Source organism: Capsicum annuum, chromosome 12 (genome assembly GCF_002878395.1).
Source record: "Capsicum annuum cultivar UCD-10X-F1 chromosome 12, UCD10Xv1.1, whole genome shotgun sequence".
Classification (NCBI taxonomy): Eukaryota; Viridiplantae; Streptophyta; class Magnoliopsida; order Solanales; family Solanaceae; genus Capsicum; species Capsicum annuum.
The window spans coordinates 107,087,249-107,103,919 of record NC_061122.1 but is presented as its reverse complement, the minus strand read 5'-3'; the positions used below and the strand labels follow the sequence as shown (position 1 = coordinate 107,103,919).

The window sequence follows — 16,671 nt, the reverse complement described above, 5'->3', positions numbered from 1 at the left end:
ATAAATAAATTTTAATATGCCTTTTCGGTCTGGCAATTCGCTCAAGGAAGAATTCCAGCATGAGCCATTACTAGTAGATGCTATATCTTTCCTCCAAAGCTATTTTAGATGAGACAATAATTGCACAGAAAAAGAAAAAGGATAGCGTACAATATATTCTAGCTATAAGGAGCCAAACACAGCTCAACAATCATTTAGTGACGGGAAATGTGAGAGAACAGCAATTAAACTACACATCAAACCCCTCTGGTAAACAGGATAATGTGAGAGAACAGCAATTAAACTACACATCAAACCCCTCTGGAAAACAGGATTTTAGAGTTGTTATCAATAATATAACTTGACAAGACATCCGTATGGCTGAATTTGATCACAACAATTTAATAACAAAATGTTGACTGCTGCTGTAGGTCTTTTTAAAAGTCAAGGGTAAAATGCAAAAAGTAATACAAACCGAACCAAGTCTTTGCCTTCATACAATTTTCTCATGAAGCACTTGGAACAGTCTCAGATCTGTCCATCTCCATTGGCTCAGCAGCAGGTGGTACTTCACTGCCAGCACTGGCACCCTCAGTAGCATTTGCATTTCCTGCATTAGGACTCTCTGTACCCTGAGGCTGTTGTTCACCTCCTTGAGGAGGCTGAGGTGATGGTGTTTCAGGAGTTGCTGGCTTAGCTGGCTTAGGCTTTGTCATTATAGGCCTACAGACCCTGCAGAAACAGAGTTAACAAGTGGGTTAAGCAGACGGCGAAATAGGGAAGGAAGGAAGAACGAAGCAAAGTGGTGCTCCTATGCGGAAGATAGACAGAGCAAGTAGAAACGCCACGATTATTGAGAAAGAAAGAAAAATCAATAAACAACAGTACCTATCAAGTGCCTCTGCTTTCTTTCGAACATCAGCTGACAAAAGAACAGGGTTGGCATATTTTCGAAGAGCATCCTGCTGCTGCTTTTTCTCTCTAAACCAAGCCTCGGCTTCAACACACTCATTCAAAACCTAGGAAGTGCAAGAGAAACATAAACATCAAATCACATTTTCAGGAAGAGGAGAGGTGGGCATATGACAAAGAAAAAATAAGGCAAATAGAAAGATGCATACCTTCTGCTTCTCTGCTAAATCAATGTGATCAAACTTGATATCATTTGACACTGCCGCTTCTCTGTAACTATTTATGCAATAAATAAACTGATCAATTACTGGACCTCTCTCCATGTACTCCTTATATCGTTGCTCAATTGGGTCACCTTGCTGCAGATTCACATTAAATCAGCTCTATATGTGCCAAAAAAAGACAAAGCAAAAATAGGACATGCGAGAAACACCAACCTTCTTAAGCTCCTCGAGTTTGGCAATGTAAACACCCTTAGTTTCATCCTCTCCATCTTCATACAACCAATCTTCCACTTCTTGAAGTTTAGCAATAAATTGTTCTCTTTCTGAATCAGTTACAAACTCTTGATATTTATCCGAAAGCTGGATATATTAAGGAGAGACTTGTCAGTTACATACAGAAATATTTTCATACAACCTAGGTTGCTCAGACTCTCTGAAAATGTTGCCACACCCATGTCGGGTTCTCCGAAAATGTACAGCTTTTGGAGGATCCGACACGCATCCGGCAACACTTTTATTAGAGTCTGAGCAACAAAGCATACAAACACAATAAGGCCAACACATACCTTATTCCTCATGTCATAAACATAGGACTCAACAGCATTCTTCTTGTCCTTCGTCTCTTCCATAACACGGTCCTGAAGAGCCATTTCAAATTCTTTCTCAACAGCCTTCTGAACATCAGCAGCTGCCATTGCACCATAAACAATCTCTGTCACTGGTACAGATGTCTTCTTGACTTTTTTCTTAGGGGCTTCAACCTGCAAGAAATGAAAACAATAAATGCTAAGCTTTACCAACATCTTTGAGAGCCGACACACCGAAACAGAAGAAGAATATTAGTTAATACCCTGACATTAAGCAAAAAAAGCACTAGGGGCAGCCCGTTGAACTAAAGCTCCTGCTATGCCCAAGGTCCAGGGAAGGGCCGGACCACAAGAGTCTATTGTACGCAGCCATAACTTGCATTTCTGCAAGAGGCTGTTTCACAACATTACATGCATAAATCAAATCCTGATGATTTGAAACCATAGTTTGTTCTTACAATGATTGATCGAGAAACTTAAACTAGCTCAAGCAGTAATTAGAAAACGTGAAAGAGTGATGTGTTACCTTAGCATCTGACTCCATTTGGACAGGTTCGTCTCCAGATTCTGGAACACCATTCTCAGCCCCTGAAGCAGCTGCAGCTCCTTTAGCATCTTGCATATTAACATCAGCCTCCGATGTAGTTGAAGGAGCAGCATCAGATGGACCTTCATCTGTTTCCATTCTGGTAGGTTCCTTAGTGCTCTCTCTCACAATGGGGACATCCACCTCTTCTTCTTCCAAAAGCTAAATTACAGACCAAAACCGTAAAAGATTGAATGACATTCTTTCGATTGACTGAGTTATGAAAAAGAAAAAAAAGGAGAAAACCACAAATTTCTAGACTTACAGTTGCGGACTCAACCGAGACAATACCATGCAGGCTTAGACGTACTTTGACTTTTAGTTTGGCCCTTTCACCCTTTGTAGATTGGAATGGTCCGATCTGTCAAAAAGACCAAAAAAAATCCAAGTGAGCCAAGGACTCACCTGATACAAGAGGACCTATTTTCCTCTAATTTTTAGAAAAGAAACCATAGGAACTAATTAGTGAGTGAAACTCTGAAATACCGTGTAAGTACTGATCTTTGCTGGCACCTGCAGTTCACTGACATCAGCATACTGTACATCTATTGTAAATGTGCAAGACCTGTAGAATGTCAGAGCTTTCACACTGGGTACCGGATTCCCTTTGGGGAAAACAATCGTGCTCTGATGATTCTCTGGAGCTCCATTTTGTGCATCTGGAGCAGGCCCCTTCCACGATAATGCAATTGAGAAAGGGAAGCTCTCATTGACCTTCAATCAGCCAACTAGAAATCTTAGGACAGTTATTACTTACAGTTCTTACTCTCATAAATCAACATAATCTATTCTGCCGGGAGCTTGGTGTGACTTAGCAAATAATCTTTTAGTACAGGTTAGCATTAACACAGCTGGCATTTGCTTCAACAACAATCTTGGTAGTTCTATAATAAATTGTGCATTTCCTTCATCCTTCAAGAAAATCATTTCTACTGCCTCTCAATATGTCACTCACTACCTCCCAGTCACGCTTGTTTTCAAGTTCCAAAATAGGCTATAGTCAGACCACTAAATAAAACAAAGGAAAAATCAAAAGCATGTTCCAAATTTTATCTTCACATATTAAATTGGAGCCTACTTAAATAGTAAGGATTATCAACAACATTGCAACACATGATGAAATTGAAATTCCTGAATCCAAGATAACTATGGAAAATATATCGGTCAAAAGAATGCAAGGCTGACAAGCTGTTACCTTGAATTCTCGCACTTTAAAAGTAGGACTGAGAATAGCACATTGCAGTGCAGCTCCTTTGGCCACACATTCACTTGCATTCATGGTGCGCCTTGGTTCCTTACCGAAGAACTCTGTCAAAATCCTCATAATTGCAGGCACCCGAGAGCTTGACCCAACGACCTCAACTGCATGAATGTTCTCAGTAGTAAGCCCAGCTTCAGCAAGAGCTTTCTCCAGTGGTTTCTTCACTCTCTCCAGTATAGGGATGCTTATTTGCTCAAATTCATCCCTCTTGATAAATCCTCTGACGTCCTTCTCATCCATCAAACACTCTATATTCAGAGGTGCCTCAGGGTTTGCACTCAGAACCTTTTTCAACTTTTCACAAGCAGCTCGAAGTCTAATGCATGCCCTAGCATTTTGGAAAACATCAATTTTATATTCTTCCTTGAACTTTGCAGCAAAATGTTGGAAAAGAGCTTCATCAAAATCCCTCCCGCCAAGATTTCTGTCAAATGAATGAGCCAATATCTTCAATTGGCCTTTCTTGAAGCCAGCAATACAAACTTGCAAGCTAGCATGCCCAACGTCAACAAAAGCAACATTCAATGGATCATTTTCAGGTAAATCCGTCTTGTAAATACCATATGCTAATGCAGTAGCTGTTGTCTCGTGAATTAGATGCAAAGGATGCAAGCCAGCAATGGTGGCTGCGTCCATTACAGCTCTCCTCTGAAGATCAGTGAAATAAATTGGGATCCCAATGCAACAATCAACTACTGCTGCGTTGAGATTCTTCTCTGCTATAGTCTTCAGATCCGAAAATACCATTCCAAGAACCTGGGTAGGCGTAAAAGTCCTCATTTCCCCCAAATAGCGTGCATGGATCAGGGGATATCCATCAGGCCCTTCAGTTAGTGAGAAGGGCAGTGCCTTAAGATCTCTTTGCAGCTCAGGATCTGAAAACTGTCGCCCTATTAGCCTCTTTATCTGGGAAATGGTATTCTTTGGGTTCATCATGCTTGATGCTGCCCCAGCAGTACCGAGAAATCGCTGCTTCTCTCCAAAGCAGACAATAGCTGGAGTTTCCCTTTTTGATTCGTCATTAAGTACAACATCAATTCCTCTCTGCCTAGCAACCGCAACAACACCACTCTCATTCCCAAAGTCAAAACCGACAACGCTCATCCTTGCTGGCTGCGATCACTCGATATCCAACAGCTCAAGAACAAGAAAGTACCTGGACAACATCATAAGACAATATATAATCAACTAAAACACCAGTGTCCGATGTATCTACATGGAAGAAGCTATGAGTTTTGAATGGTAGCACCCAAGAGTCGAATAGTGATTGATTTCCGTTAATAAGGTAAGAAAGCCGATCCCTAATGGACAGGCTTTCTGGAATGCAATTATTCTATACAGTAATTAAGGATTCACAAAGAGAGCAAATAAGTAATTTTTTTCTTTTTTCCTTTTTTTAAAAAGTAGGATAAGAAAAAATAAGCTGGTCTGACGTGGTCAATAACCTCCAAACACGTCATTCGAAAACGTCAACAATCAAAATAACAGAGACTCCAAGTTTAAGAATGATTTTTTTTCTGATTTAGCCAATACCCAAAGTTTGAGTATACAATTTTTATTTAACTTCCCTGCCAAGGAAACTTTCATGCATGAATGAGCTCGCATACCCACCGACAAGACAGGAAACAACAGTTAAGCATAGGTAAGAACTTACCTTTTTTAATCTAAGATCTTGAACGTACACAAAATCAGCCAAAATTCACTCTATATAAATAAGATAGGGCTTCACATGGCCTTGAATAAACTTGGCCGGGCACAATTTTTTCCGATAATATAAACTCAATCAGACGCTGATCCAAATAAGACATTAGACCAGTGTTATCAAAGGAAAGCTTAAAGAGCGCTTAAGCCATGAAGCGAGGTTCAAAATGTATTGAGTGCTTCACTTTGCTTAATGTGCACCTCAGCGTTCTCATCAACAAGGCTATAAGGCATATTTTTATTACAAATGAGCCTCTTATGACGAGACAAGACTAAAAATAAACAGTTGATATTTCACTTTACTCAGTTCCGTTGTTCATCAGCGAAAGAGGGCAAAATAGGTGTGTGAGAGAAGGAATTCTAAAAGGAGAGAATATTTGTCCACCTAGTGGTGGAGAATGGTGACCCCTAAGCAATTGGGGGTTCTCTCTCAAGTCACTGATACTTATAATTATTAGTCTTGGACTAAACATGTATATTTGTATTTTTTATCCCTTGTGCTGCCCATGCTTTATTTGCACTTAAAGCCCCAACTGATCTTAGAGCTTTTCTGCGCTTTTTTGCGTTTGATAACACTGCATTAGACTGCTCTATTTCCCTCCCAAAAAGGTTCTTCAATGTTAAGAATTGATCAAATTAAGCAACGACTGTCTACCTAGTAAATCTAGCCTAAGAGATTTTCGATCCGGCCCATTTTCAATCTAGCAACTTCGATATTAAAATTCATCATGTTTCTTCATTTATTTATCATTTATTCATCATTTATTCTCTCTTGTAGTTTTCTAAAAACAGATACAAGAAGTTGCCATAGCAACCAACAATGCAGGAACTAGAAAGACGATAAAGTGCAAATTTCTACAAATCATGAATCTATACAACAGCCGATATAACCACACAAGCCAACAGATTCAGTTTACGCCCAACAAAACATTATGCAGAGCATGCAATTTACACAGGGAACTGCTAAACATCGCCTAATACAGCAACAAACTCCAAAAAGTAAAAAAAAAAAAAAAAAACATAGATCTGCCAATTGTAATTTAAGAGAATTATAGTTTCGTGATTCAAACAATACCTTGACGACGAAGAATAGAGAATCTTCTAGAATCTCTGTACCACGCACTCTGCCTGTCTGTGTAGGATTTTTTATCTATCTTTTTCCGAGACAAACGGAAGATACTGATAAAACGAAAGGGTTTTATAACAGAGGGTTTGTGTAGAATTTTCCAAGATTTTATAAAAAAAAATGAATCCTTTTTCTTTTTTGGATTGGGGAGGTTCGAGTGGTCCTAGATGCTTCTAGAAAGATCCTCCCTCTACAACATCAGCTAGGTTTTGTTGACAATTCGTTTGTTGTGTGTCAGCTAAGCAGTAGGTAATGGGCCTTAGAATGTGTGTTCCTTCTTTTGGATTGGTGGATCTAATTAGTGGGGCAATTGCACAAATACCTTACAAATTTTCTAAAAAGGGATAATTCGACCAATAATATGATCGGTGAAATTTTACATCAAATTTGAAGATATAAAAAGGTCGGAAAATTGAAGAAAATGTGTTTTTAAGTTTTGAATTGGGTATCAGTGACTTTGATCAAAGGGGGCAAATATTAAATTAAAACTTGATTAAGTTAATTGGACATTCAATTAATATTTTCAAAACTCCCCTTTCTCCGTCAAACTTTTCCCAACAATCCTGCAAACCATTGTCAACAGATCAACGATCTTCAATCTCCGGCAACTTTCAACCTCTGACGACAATAGTTTTAAGTTCTTTTTTATTTTCAACCATCAATCGACGTGTCAACATTCTTCGACGACTTTCGAAGACAACAGCTTTGAGTTCTTCATCATTTCTTTTCGACTTTCACAGATAAGAAATTAGGGTTTTTTAGTTATGAAGATAAGAGGAACTTGAGTTAACTTCTCTTCCAGTATGGGTTAATAATTTTATATTTGTTGCTTAAAATGAAATGGGGACTCAAGAAAACCCCAATTTGTGATATTTCTTCTCTTAATATGATTGATGTAAATATGGTATCTTAGGATCTTTTTGGAGTGAAATATGATATTTTGTTGTTACTGTAGTTCTTGTTCTCGAACCTTGTTGTAAAAATAGTGAAACTTACATTTCAAATTTTTTTTTGGAGACATTTATTGTGACCAAAGCTGACAACTATTAATTTGTTGGTGTTGTTGTGTTTTTTGAAGTTTTTTGTAGTTTGTATTTGTACAATGTTGGTATTGTTGGGTGTGCTTTGGACTATTGGGTTGGTGTGTTGGTGGTAAATGTTGATGTTTTTGGTGTGTGTGTTAGTGTTGATTTATTTGGGTTGTGTTGTTGATTTCCTCTTATTTTTCAATAGATGAACCATCTGTTGCAACAGATGATCCATTTGTTGAAACAGATGAGCCGTTTGTTAAAAAAACAATGCATTTATACCAACGAATAACTCATCTGTTGCAACAGATAGGGCATCTGTTTGATAAAATCCTTACAGTTATTCTAATAAATGACTTTCAAGACTTTTGATTTCTTCCAACAGATGAATAATCTGCTGTAAAGATGGGCAATTTGTTAGAAGAAATCTAAACAATACTAAAACTATTTTATTTCTTCCAACAGATCAATCATTCGTTGCAACAGGTGGATGATATATTGAAAGAAATCAAAACAATATAGAAACTATTTTTATTGTTTCCAACAGATCACTCATCTGTTGCAACACATCACTAATCTATTGTGAGTGATCCATTAGAATGTTACTTTACTGTATTGTACTTGTTAGATTTACTGCTATCCATTTTTTAATGATGCATAAGATTTACTGCTATCCATTTTTTAATGATGCATAAATCAATTATAATCTTTTTTACTTTTCTTTTATTTTTAGATAATTTGTCTCCCAAAAGAAAAGAAAGTGAATCAAGTTCAAGTAAAGAAATAAGTGAAGTAGTTAGGCTAAAAGAAAATACCATGAAGAGGAGGAAAACTTCAAAAGAGATGTTGTATTTAGTTTAGAAAGTCAACATGATCCAAATGTTAATATTGATCCTAATAGCCCTTCCACTGGAGAGTTTGTCGAAACCTTCAGTATTGATAATTTTTTGTGAGAATACAGTGTGATGGAGCCACAACTTTAATTGGTGATTGTGTGATAAAGTCATCCATGGAAAAATCTTTTAATACCTTCAGAAAATTACTTCGAGAATAAAAAATGGATACTTATTTCAGGGACAGCTGTTTTAGACAATATTTTGATTTGCCGAAGGACAATAATGCTCATTTCAAATGACTATGGTGTATGGTCTTCTCAAACATAGGTATATGTATAAAAATAAAGATAAGATGGATGAGGTAAGGGTCAATTACTGTGGCATGTCAGTTTGTTTTGGTTGGAAGGAGTTTGTCATAGTTATTGGACTAAAATGTTATCCTCTTTCTCAATCTATACTTATTGTAACACAAAAAAAACACCTCGTACAATAAAAGGCAAGTCAAGAATGGTGATGACTTGTTGTCCCATGTTGGTCTAAGCTTCAAAAACATAAATTTGATAGAAGAGTTGAAAGGTAAAAGACTTACAAAGAAGATCAAGCGATCATTGTACTTGGTTTGGTTTGTACATAGTATTCTTTGGGTGAGAGACATTAACAACAACATACCTGACACGACCCAAACTAGGGCCTAGTCATGTCTAGTGCCTCAAGCCCAATCGGGATCAGATACCACCCCTAATGGCCAACCGTAACCGCCCTACACCTTATGTCGGATGAATTCCGTACATATACCAAGATGGAATAATCATAAATCAAATACATTCAAACAATGTCCATCCCCAATACCAATAGCAATGTCAAGGCTGGCACCAATAGCGACACCGCCCATGCCAACCTAAAGTAGTCTCACAAAGCCTCTATCTGAAATTAAAATAATATCTGATCGGAACATGCCCCCAACCATAGCCAAAAACCAAATTTTAAGAAATAACAAAAGTATGTAGAGGAGTCCATAACATGAAATGAAGTCTTCTGGAGTATGAAAGCTCACTACTTCAATTTGACACAAAGTTGTCCCTAAATCTAAGTCACTAAGCAGGAGGAGTAGTATCAATGGTTCCTGTACCGCGTGAGGATACATCACCCGAAGACGGGTTAGTGGGTGAACGCTAGCATGTACTCAGGAATAAGGATAAAATAATGCCAACATTTAAAACTAAGTAGGTAACCAAGTGCAATCACATTCATACATGCATATATGTATATATATACATATATATATATATATACATACATACATATATATATATACATATACATATTCTATGCTGGGAAAGGGAAGCAGGTTTAGCATGCATTTAAAAATCTTAACCTGGGTTGTGAGCTTGATCGTCCTAAAACCACCCACAGGCTATATAATCTAGTGTTACCCCCTAAACAGGCCCCAGTAGTGTAGCCGCACGAACCAGAGATATCATAGAAGTCGGGGATTCTCGTGTACCCTTCGCCCTCTTTCACCCTCCATGATACATATGTACAATTTAGGGGATTCCCGTGTACCCCACAAATATATGGTCACTATGACCAATCCGCATATCTGCAAATATGAGTTTCCAGTGTTCGTCCATCGAACTACACCTTCACGGTCAGCTATCACACCCCCACAATTATTGCTCAATTAAAACCTTTTAGCATGTAACCAAACCACCAATTCTAAGAGTTAATTACCAAGGCATTATAAAGTAGTATCGTCATACCAACTATAGCTTGCAAGCAAGGTCATTAGCCAACACGTAGGGGATTCCCATGTATCCCATAGGATTTCCAATCAATCAAAACCATGGCCACCAAGGCCTTTCCAAATCATTTAATTAAATCAAACTAATTTAGGTTCCATTACCATATTATGCAATGCAAAGTTTTCAATAAAAGTCAAACTATATGACAAAACCATTCTCATAGGCATTTTATCAAATATGTTGAGGGCATATAGTTTCCAAAACCAAAATCATGAAACAATTGACCATTCCCATGCAACCACATGTTTAAACCAACATTATAAAATGAAAAACCATAATTAAAACATGGGAAAACATTATCCAACCATTAGTAACCAAAATCCCCAACATATACTTCAAAACCAACATAAACCCACCATAATAACATGAAAACCATTCATTAAAATATATATTTAGATGAATTAACAATGAGGTAGGAGTAATATGCCTTAGATACCAAAGAAGGCAGAGAGAAACCACCCTTGTAGGCCCCAAATTGATTGTATTGAAGAAATCTAAGACTTTCTTGAACCAAGATCCTTGAGATAGTTACGAGAGGGTTTGAAGTGTATTTGATTAAGAAAACTAGGTAAATAAAGTCCCAAAAGTATTTTAAGTCATGGGGTCAAAAGAAGTTAAGAGAGGAAATATAGAGGGTACGGTTTGGACCCTTCACTCGTACCCACATCATATGAGTGGTACCCTCCACTAGTACCTTGATCAGAAGGTTAGACATCACACGTTGTCCATCATACGACTCCCATTACCCAAGTTATATCGATACCATACAAATAGTGCCCTCAAACTATATTCAAGACAGAATCAAAGGGGGTTGGACACTAGTAACATACTAATTAGACTATACCACTCATACGTTCAACGTACGGCTCATCACCACCAAGTCGTACCAACAATAAAAACTCATACACCATACACTAGACAATATACGCGATAGGTCATCTGACCTGTACCCTCACCATACAACTAGTATGGTGAGTCGAATGATGATCAGAAGCTCAAAACTCTGGAATCTTCCAAGGACCAAAACCCAGGGTATTTCAATTCTCCCCACTTGGATCATTCATCCTCAAATGATGGAATAAGGCAGTACAAGCATGATTTACACCCCACAATCTCAACTCTAACCTTTAACTAAGTTAGAAAACAAAGATACAAGGAAATGATCTTTACTTTAACTAATATAGAAAACAAAGATGTGATAAGAACACATACCTTCCGTATGAATTTCTAGAGCAAAAAATAGGAATGGATACTTGGACTTTATGTCCTCTTCCGCTTCCCAAGAAGCCTCTTCGACCTTGTGGTTCCTCCATAGAACCTTTACCGAAGCTATGTCCTTGGTCTGCAACCGATAAACCTGTCGATCCAAGATCTCAATCGGGACCTCTTCATAAGACAAAGAACCTGAAATACCAATATCCTTGATACGAACAATTTGAGATGGATCACCCAACACTATTATGACCCGAGACTACCCCCTAGTCGTAACACGGTGCTTGGAACCACAACTGATCCTAAGCTAACCCATGAACTGGCATACTGTTAAGCAATTGATTTATAATGTATTAAATAACTAGTCCTGCCGTGTAGAAATATAATTATGACAAAATCTGGGAAGAATTATAATACTGATACAATTTACAATCTGATAAAAAAATGAAATTACATAACTGACTCTGACTGACATCTATGAAACCTCTACTATACTGACTATAGATAGCAGGGATATGCCTCCAACACCACTAATCAATACATATGAATAATAAAAATAAAGTACATGAGCAATATTTGACTAGAGTCCCCGAAATAGGAGAACTCATCACCTACTAGCTGGGAACTGCAATTTTTTGGTCATGATGCATGGGCTACAACTGGTACCTACATTATGAAACAATATAACCACATAGACGTATATGTGGATCAGTACTTCAGAATGTACTAAGTAATCGGGGGTGAATGCAATAAGTAAAACTGATTTCATACATAATTTTAAATCATGCATGCTAAGTGTAAGTAGACTTACCAAGAGATTAAAATAGACTAAAAACTGAAGTAGCTTAAAACATGAGTAACAACATAGTCTGATAAGCTAGTGAATCACTACATGTATTTTCTTAAAACCTTACTTTTGCAGGATAAGTAGAACTGATGTTGGGAAATAGTAAAACGAGGATACTGCAAGAATACTGGCTCTGAAACTCTGTGATGGAAACTGACATAACTCGAGGATCTGAATATACAAATGTACTTAGAATGAACCCATAAACATAGCATATACTAAGCTGATCTGATTAACTGACTCATTGATAACTGAATACTGATTATGTAAAACTGAACTATACTTAGTCTGAATAACTGGACTGAAACTGTGGGGTACTGTACATATGAGGTAAGGACAAACTGAACAACATGAGATAACAGAGCATGAATGCATGAAAATTGTAATACCTAAGAATGCAAGACCAAGCATAAGCATATTTTTGAAAAATCTATAAACTAAAATACTGAAATCTGATAACTGAATGATTGGTAATCTATTTGCTTTGGTCAAGTAAACCTAAACTAAATTTTGGACTGAATATTGTAATGAAACTGTAGGAGGTATTTTCTAACCAACATACCCCAATCTAAGCTAATCAGGGTCTAACCTGTAACTCCCAGTTGGAAGGGTGTCAGTACCGTGCCATAAACTAACATTGGCTATGTGGATCTACTAAACTAGTGTTTTTAAGGACTAAGGAGTCACCCTATGCTGGCAAGAAACTCATATGATATGTGTCAACCCTAAAATGACAAGCAGACATCTCAAAACTACGCTGGCTATGTAGTTCTGTAACTCAAGAATTGCTATTAAGGGTCAAACCCTAAACTGGCAGAAATGCCCCAATCCCTGGGTTTGCTCGATGCTGAATCCTACTCTCAACTGAATGACACTAAAATACTAACTCGTGCATGCACTGATAACTAATAACTGATAAACTCAGGTTATGATGTTCTGCAAATAACAGTGCATATAGATTTTGGGCTAATTATGAATACATAAACTGGTAAATCTCAACATGAATATGAATAGTTAAGCATACTGATAAGATTCATAGATTAACTGTCTGAATACTTGGAAAACTGAATTTATGTAAATCATATAGGTATTGGGTGCTCATAACCCACCAACATTGAATGATTATTAAAACACGATATCAAACTTGAAATATTGTAATAAGTGATTATGGTTCAAAGACCCTAACATGGGTATTTCATCAAACCTGTAAAAGTTGTAAGCTTACACGTGGGATTATCTTAAATATGAGAAAACAATAGGATAACATGGCTAAATTCATAACTTGGGAATTCATCCTGAAATCAATTAGACATGATCTAGGGGAGTTTTAATACTCAAACATAATATGACTCATTTTACTTGAAAACACATGAAAACCATAACTCGTAATGAAATCAACAAGAGATTCACGGAGATAATTCAACTTGAACATGTAAAACTTGTAAATTAAAAGCCAAAAGGGTTCTTGGGCTCCATGGGTAAAAGGGGACCCATGGATGAACTCCCACATATCTTAAACTTTTAATCTTGAAAGAGAAACACCAATCTTGATGCTTTCTTGAAGGTTCTTGGATTTGGGAACTTGAATTCTTGGTTTTCCTTGGAGAGTAAGTAATTGAATTGATGGTTTTGGAAGATGAATAGGGTTTTTTTGAGAGGAGAATTATAGAAGAGGGGCAAATAACAACCTAACCGGTGATATAAGTTATGATATGCCAACTTTGATTGAGGTAAAAAGACATAATTGCCCCTCAAACAATTAAATTTGAAACTAGATTACGATTTGTATGATCACCACGATAGGGTAAGAGTGCCATCGCCATTACCACCGTGATCCAGCACTATTGCGGTGAGCTGCTGGAATTATGATCCAAATATGACCCAATCCTCATTCGAAAAACCCAAAACTCCCTCGAGACATACTCTTTACAGCCCCAAACATGAATTAACTCAAAAACCAACATCTCGGGGTTGGGAAGACCAATTTAAAATCCTCAAAGTTAAGATGCCTTAAAATGACTAAGTCCCCAACACTTAGTGAAATTTTTAGGATTTAAGCCTCTTATGCATACAACTAGGAGCCGAACTGAGCTAAGAATAATACGGGGTATTAAATACACTTTCTCAACATAGAAACATGGAATACCGTATGGATGGAGCTCAAACTAGAAGGCAACTCTAACTCATATGCAACATTCCCAACCTTTCTCAAAATCGAGTATGGACTAATATACCAAGGACTGAGCTTCCCCTTCTTACCAAACTGCATCACTCCCTTGATGGGAGATACCTTCAAGAACACCCTATCCCTAACCTTAAACTTCAATTCCCTTTGTCTCACATTCTTATAGGATTTTTGGCAACTTTAGGCAGCCTTAAGTCTATTTCGAGTCACCTTTACCTTTTCCATGACTTGGTGAACCAAATCTGGGCCAAACATATCTGCCTCACCAAGCTCGGATAATCTAATAGGAGATCTATATCTCCTACCATACAACGCTTCAAATAGAGCCATCCCAATGCTAGAGTGGTAGCTATTATTATAGGCAAACTCTACAAGAGGTAAGTGCTCAACCTAACTAGCACCATAATCAATAACGTAAGCACGAAGTATGTCCTCCAATATTTGAATAGTTATTTCTGCCTACCTATCCGACTGTAGCTGAAAAGAAGTACTAAGACTCACCTTGGTCCCTAAAACTTTCTAAAATAACTGCCAAAAGTGAGATAAAAACTATGTACTACAATCCGAGATGATAGAAACGGGTATCCTATGCAACTTTACAATCTCATGGAGATACAACCACGGAGAAGTTAGTCCTCACTGGTAAAAAGTGAGCCAATTTTTTTATCCTATCCACAATGACCCAAATCAAATCAAATTGATTTTGAGATCGAGGAAGATCGATAATAAAATCTATATTAATCACTTCCCACTTTTATTTGGGCAACTCAATTTCTTGATACAATCCTCCAGGCCTCATATGCTCAATTTTTACTTGTTGACGCACCATATATTTAGCCATAAAGTTGGCTACATCCTTCTTCATATTATTCCACCAATACATCTCCTTAAGGTCATGAAATATTTTCGTCGATCTAGGATGACAACATAGCACGACTCATGAGCCTCAGCCAAGTTTCTTTCTCGAAAACCATTAATGTCAGGAATGAATAATCTCCCTTGGTACCACAAAGTATCATTACCACTAATCTCAAAGACCATCACCTTCTGCCCACTAACGTTACCCTTGATCCTCATCAATACAGGATCTAACACTTAGTTTTCCTTAATTTCAACATTAAGAGACGATTGCTCCACTTTCTAAATGAACACACCACTATTTTCAGAGTCTAAGAGATGAACTCCAAGGTTAACTAGACGGTGAATGTCCTTCACCAATTCCTGCTTCTCCTTATCCATATGAGCTAGACTCCTCATGGATAACCTGCTAAGAGTATCAACAACTACATTAGCTTTACCTGGATGGTAGTAAAGACTCATGTCATAATCCTTGAGCAGCTCAAACCATCTCCTTTGCTTGAGGTTAAGCTCTTTCTAAGTAAATACATACTGCAGGATCTTATGATTAGAAAAGATATCTACATGCACCCCATACAAATAGTGATGCTAGATTTTTAATGTGAATACCACAACTAAAAATTCTAAATCATAAGTCGAATAGTTCATCTCATGCACCTTCAACTACTTAGAGGCATAAGCTATCACCTTACCATGTTGTATCAGAACATACGCAAACCCCATATGAGATATATTACAATAAACTACAAACCCATCAATGCCTTCAGGCAAAGTCAAAATAGAGTCAAAGTTAACTTATCCTATAGCTTCTCAAAACTACCTTCACAAATATCAAACCACAAGAACTTTACCTTTTTCTGAGTCAACGGGGTAGTTATAGAGAAAAAAAATCTCCACAAACCTCCTGTAGTAGCAGCTAAACCCAAGAAACTCTGAATATCGATAGGATTCATGGGTCTAGGCCACATTTTAACCACTGCAACCTTCAGTGGATCCACCATGATCCCTTCACTAGTAATGATATAACCTAGAAAAGTGACAACGTTCAACTAGAACTCATATTTTTAGAATTTAGCATACAATTGCTTCTCTTTCAGAGTTTATAATAAAACACAGAGGTGATTGAAATGATCCACCTCACTCTTAGATTATAACACAATATCATCTATGAACGCAATGATGAAAAAGTCTATAAACTGATGGAGGACTCTATTCATCAAATCCATGAATGCCGCTAGGGCATTGGTCAACCCAAAAGACATAACCAAAAACTCAAAATGCCCATACCAGGTATGGAAGACAGTTATAATACCCCATATTATCCTTAGTTAGTTCATCTCCTAGTGCATGCATAAGAGGTTTAGGACCTAAAAATTTCACTAGTGTTGGAGATTTAGTCATATTATTGGCCTCTTAACTTCGAGGACTTTTAAGTTAGCCTTCCCGACCCTGAGACATAAGTTTTGAGTTAATTTATGTTCAGGGAAGTAAGAAGTATATCTCGGGGGAGTTTTGGATTTTTTGGAT

General features: G+C 37.3%; 1 protein-coding gene across 1 annotated transcript; it reads right to left on the bottom strand.

Annotated features, from left to right (window-relative positions):
* Positions 1-264: 264 nt before the first annotated feature.
* On the bottom strand, positions 265-6,830 carry LOC107850425 (heat shock 70 kDa protein 15). The gene is made up of 10 exons (XM_016694940.2): positions 6,326-6,830; positions 3,484-4,705; positions 2,775-3,002; positions 2,554-2,649; positions 2,229-2,450; positions 1,682-1,876; positions 1,329-1,475; positions 1,101-1,250; positions 868-998; positions 265-711 (listed from the first exon to the last, which is right to left on the bottom strand). The coding sequence occupies exons 2-10, from the start codon at positions 4,651-4,653 to the stop codon at positions 486-488; spliced, it is 2,565 nt and encodes an 854-aa protein (XP_016550426.1). The 5' UTR covers positions 4,654-4,705; positions 6,326-6,830; the 3' UTR covers positions 265-485.
* Positions 6,831-16,671: the final 9,841 nt, after the last annotated feature.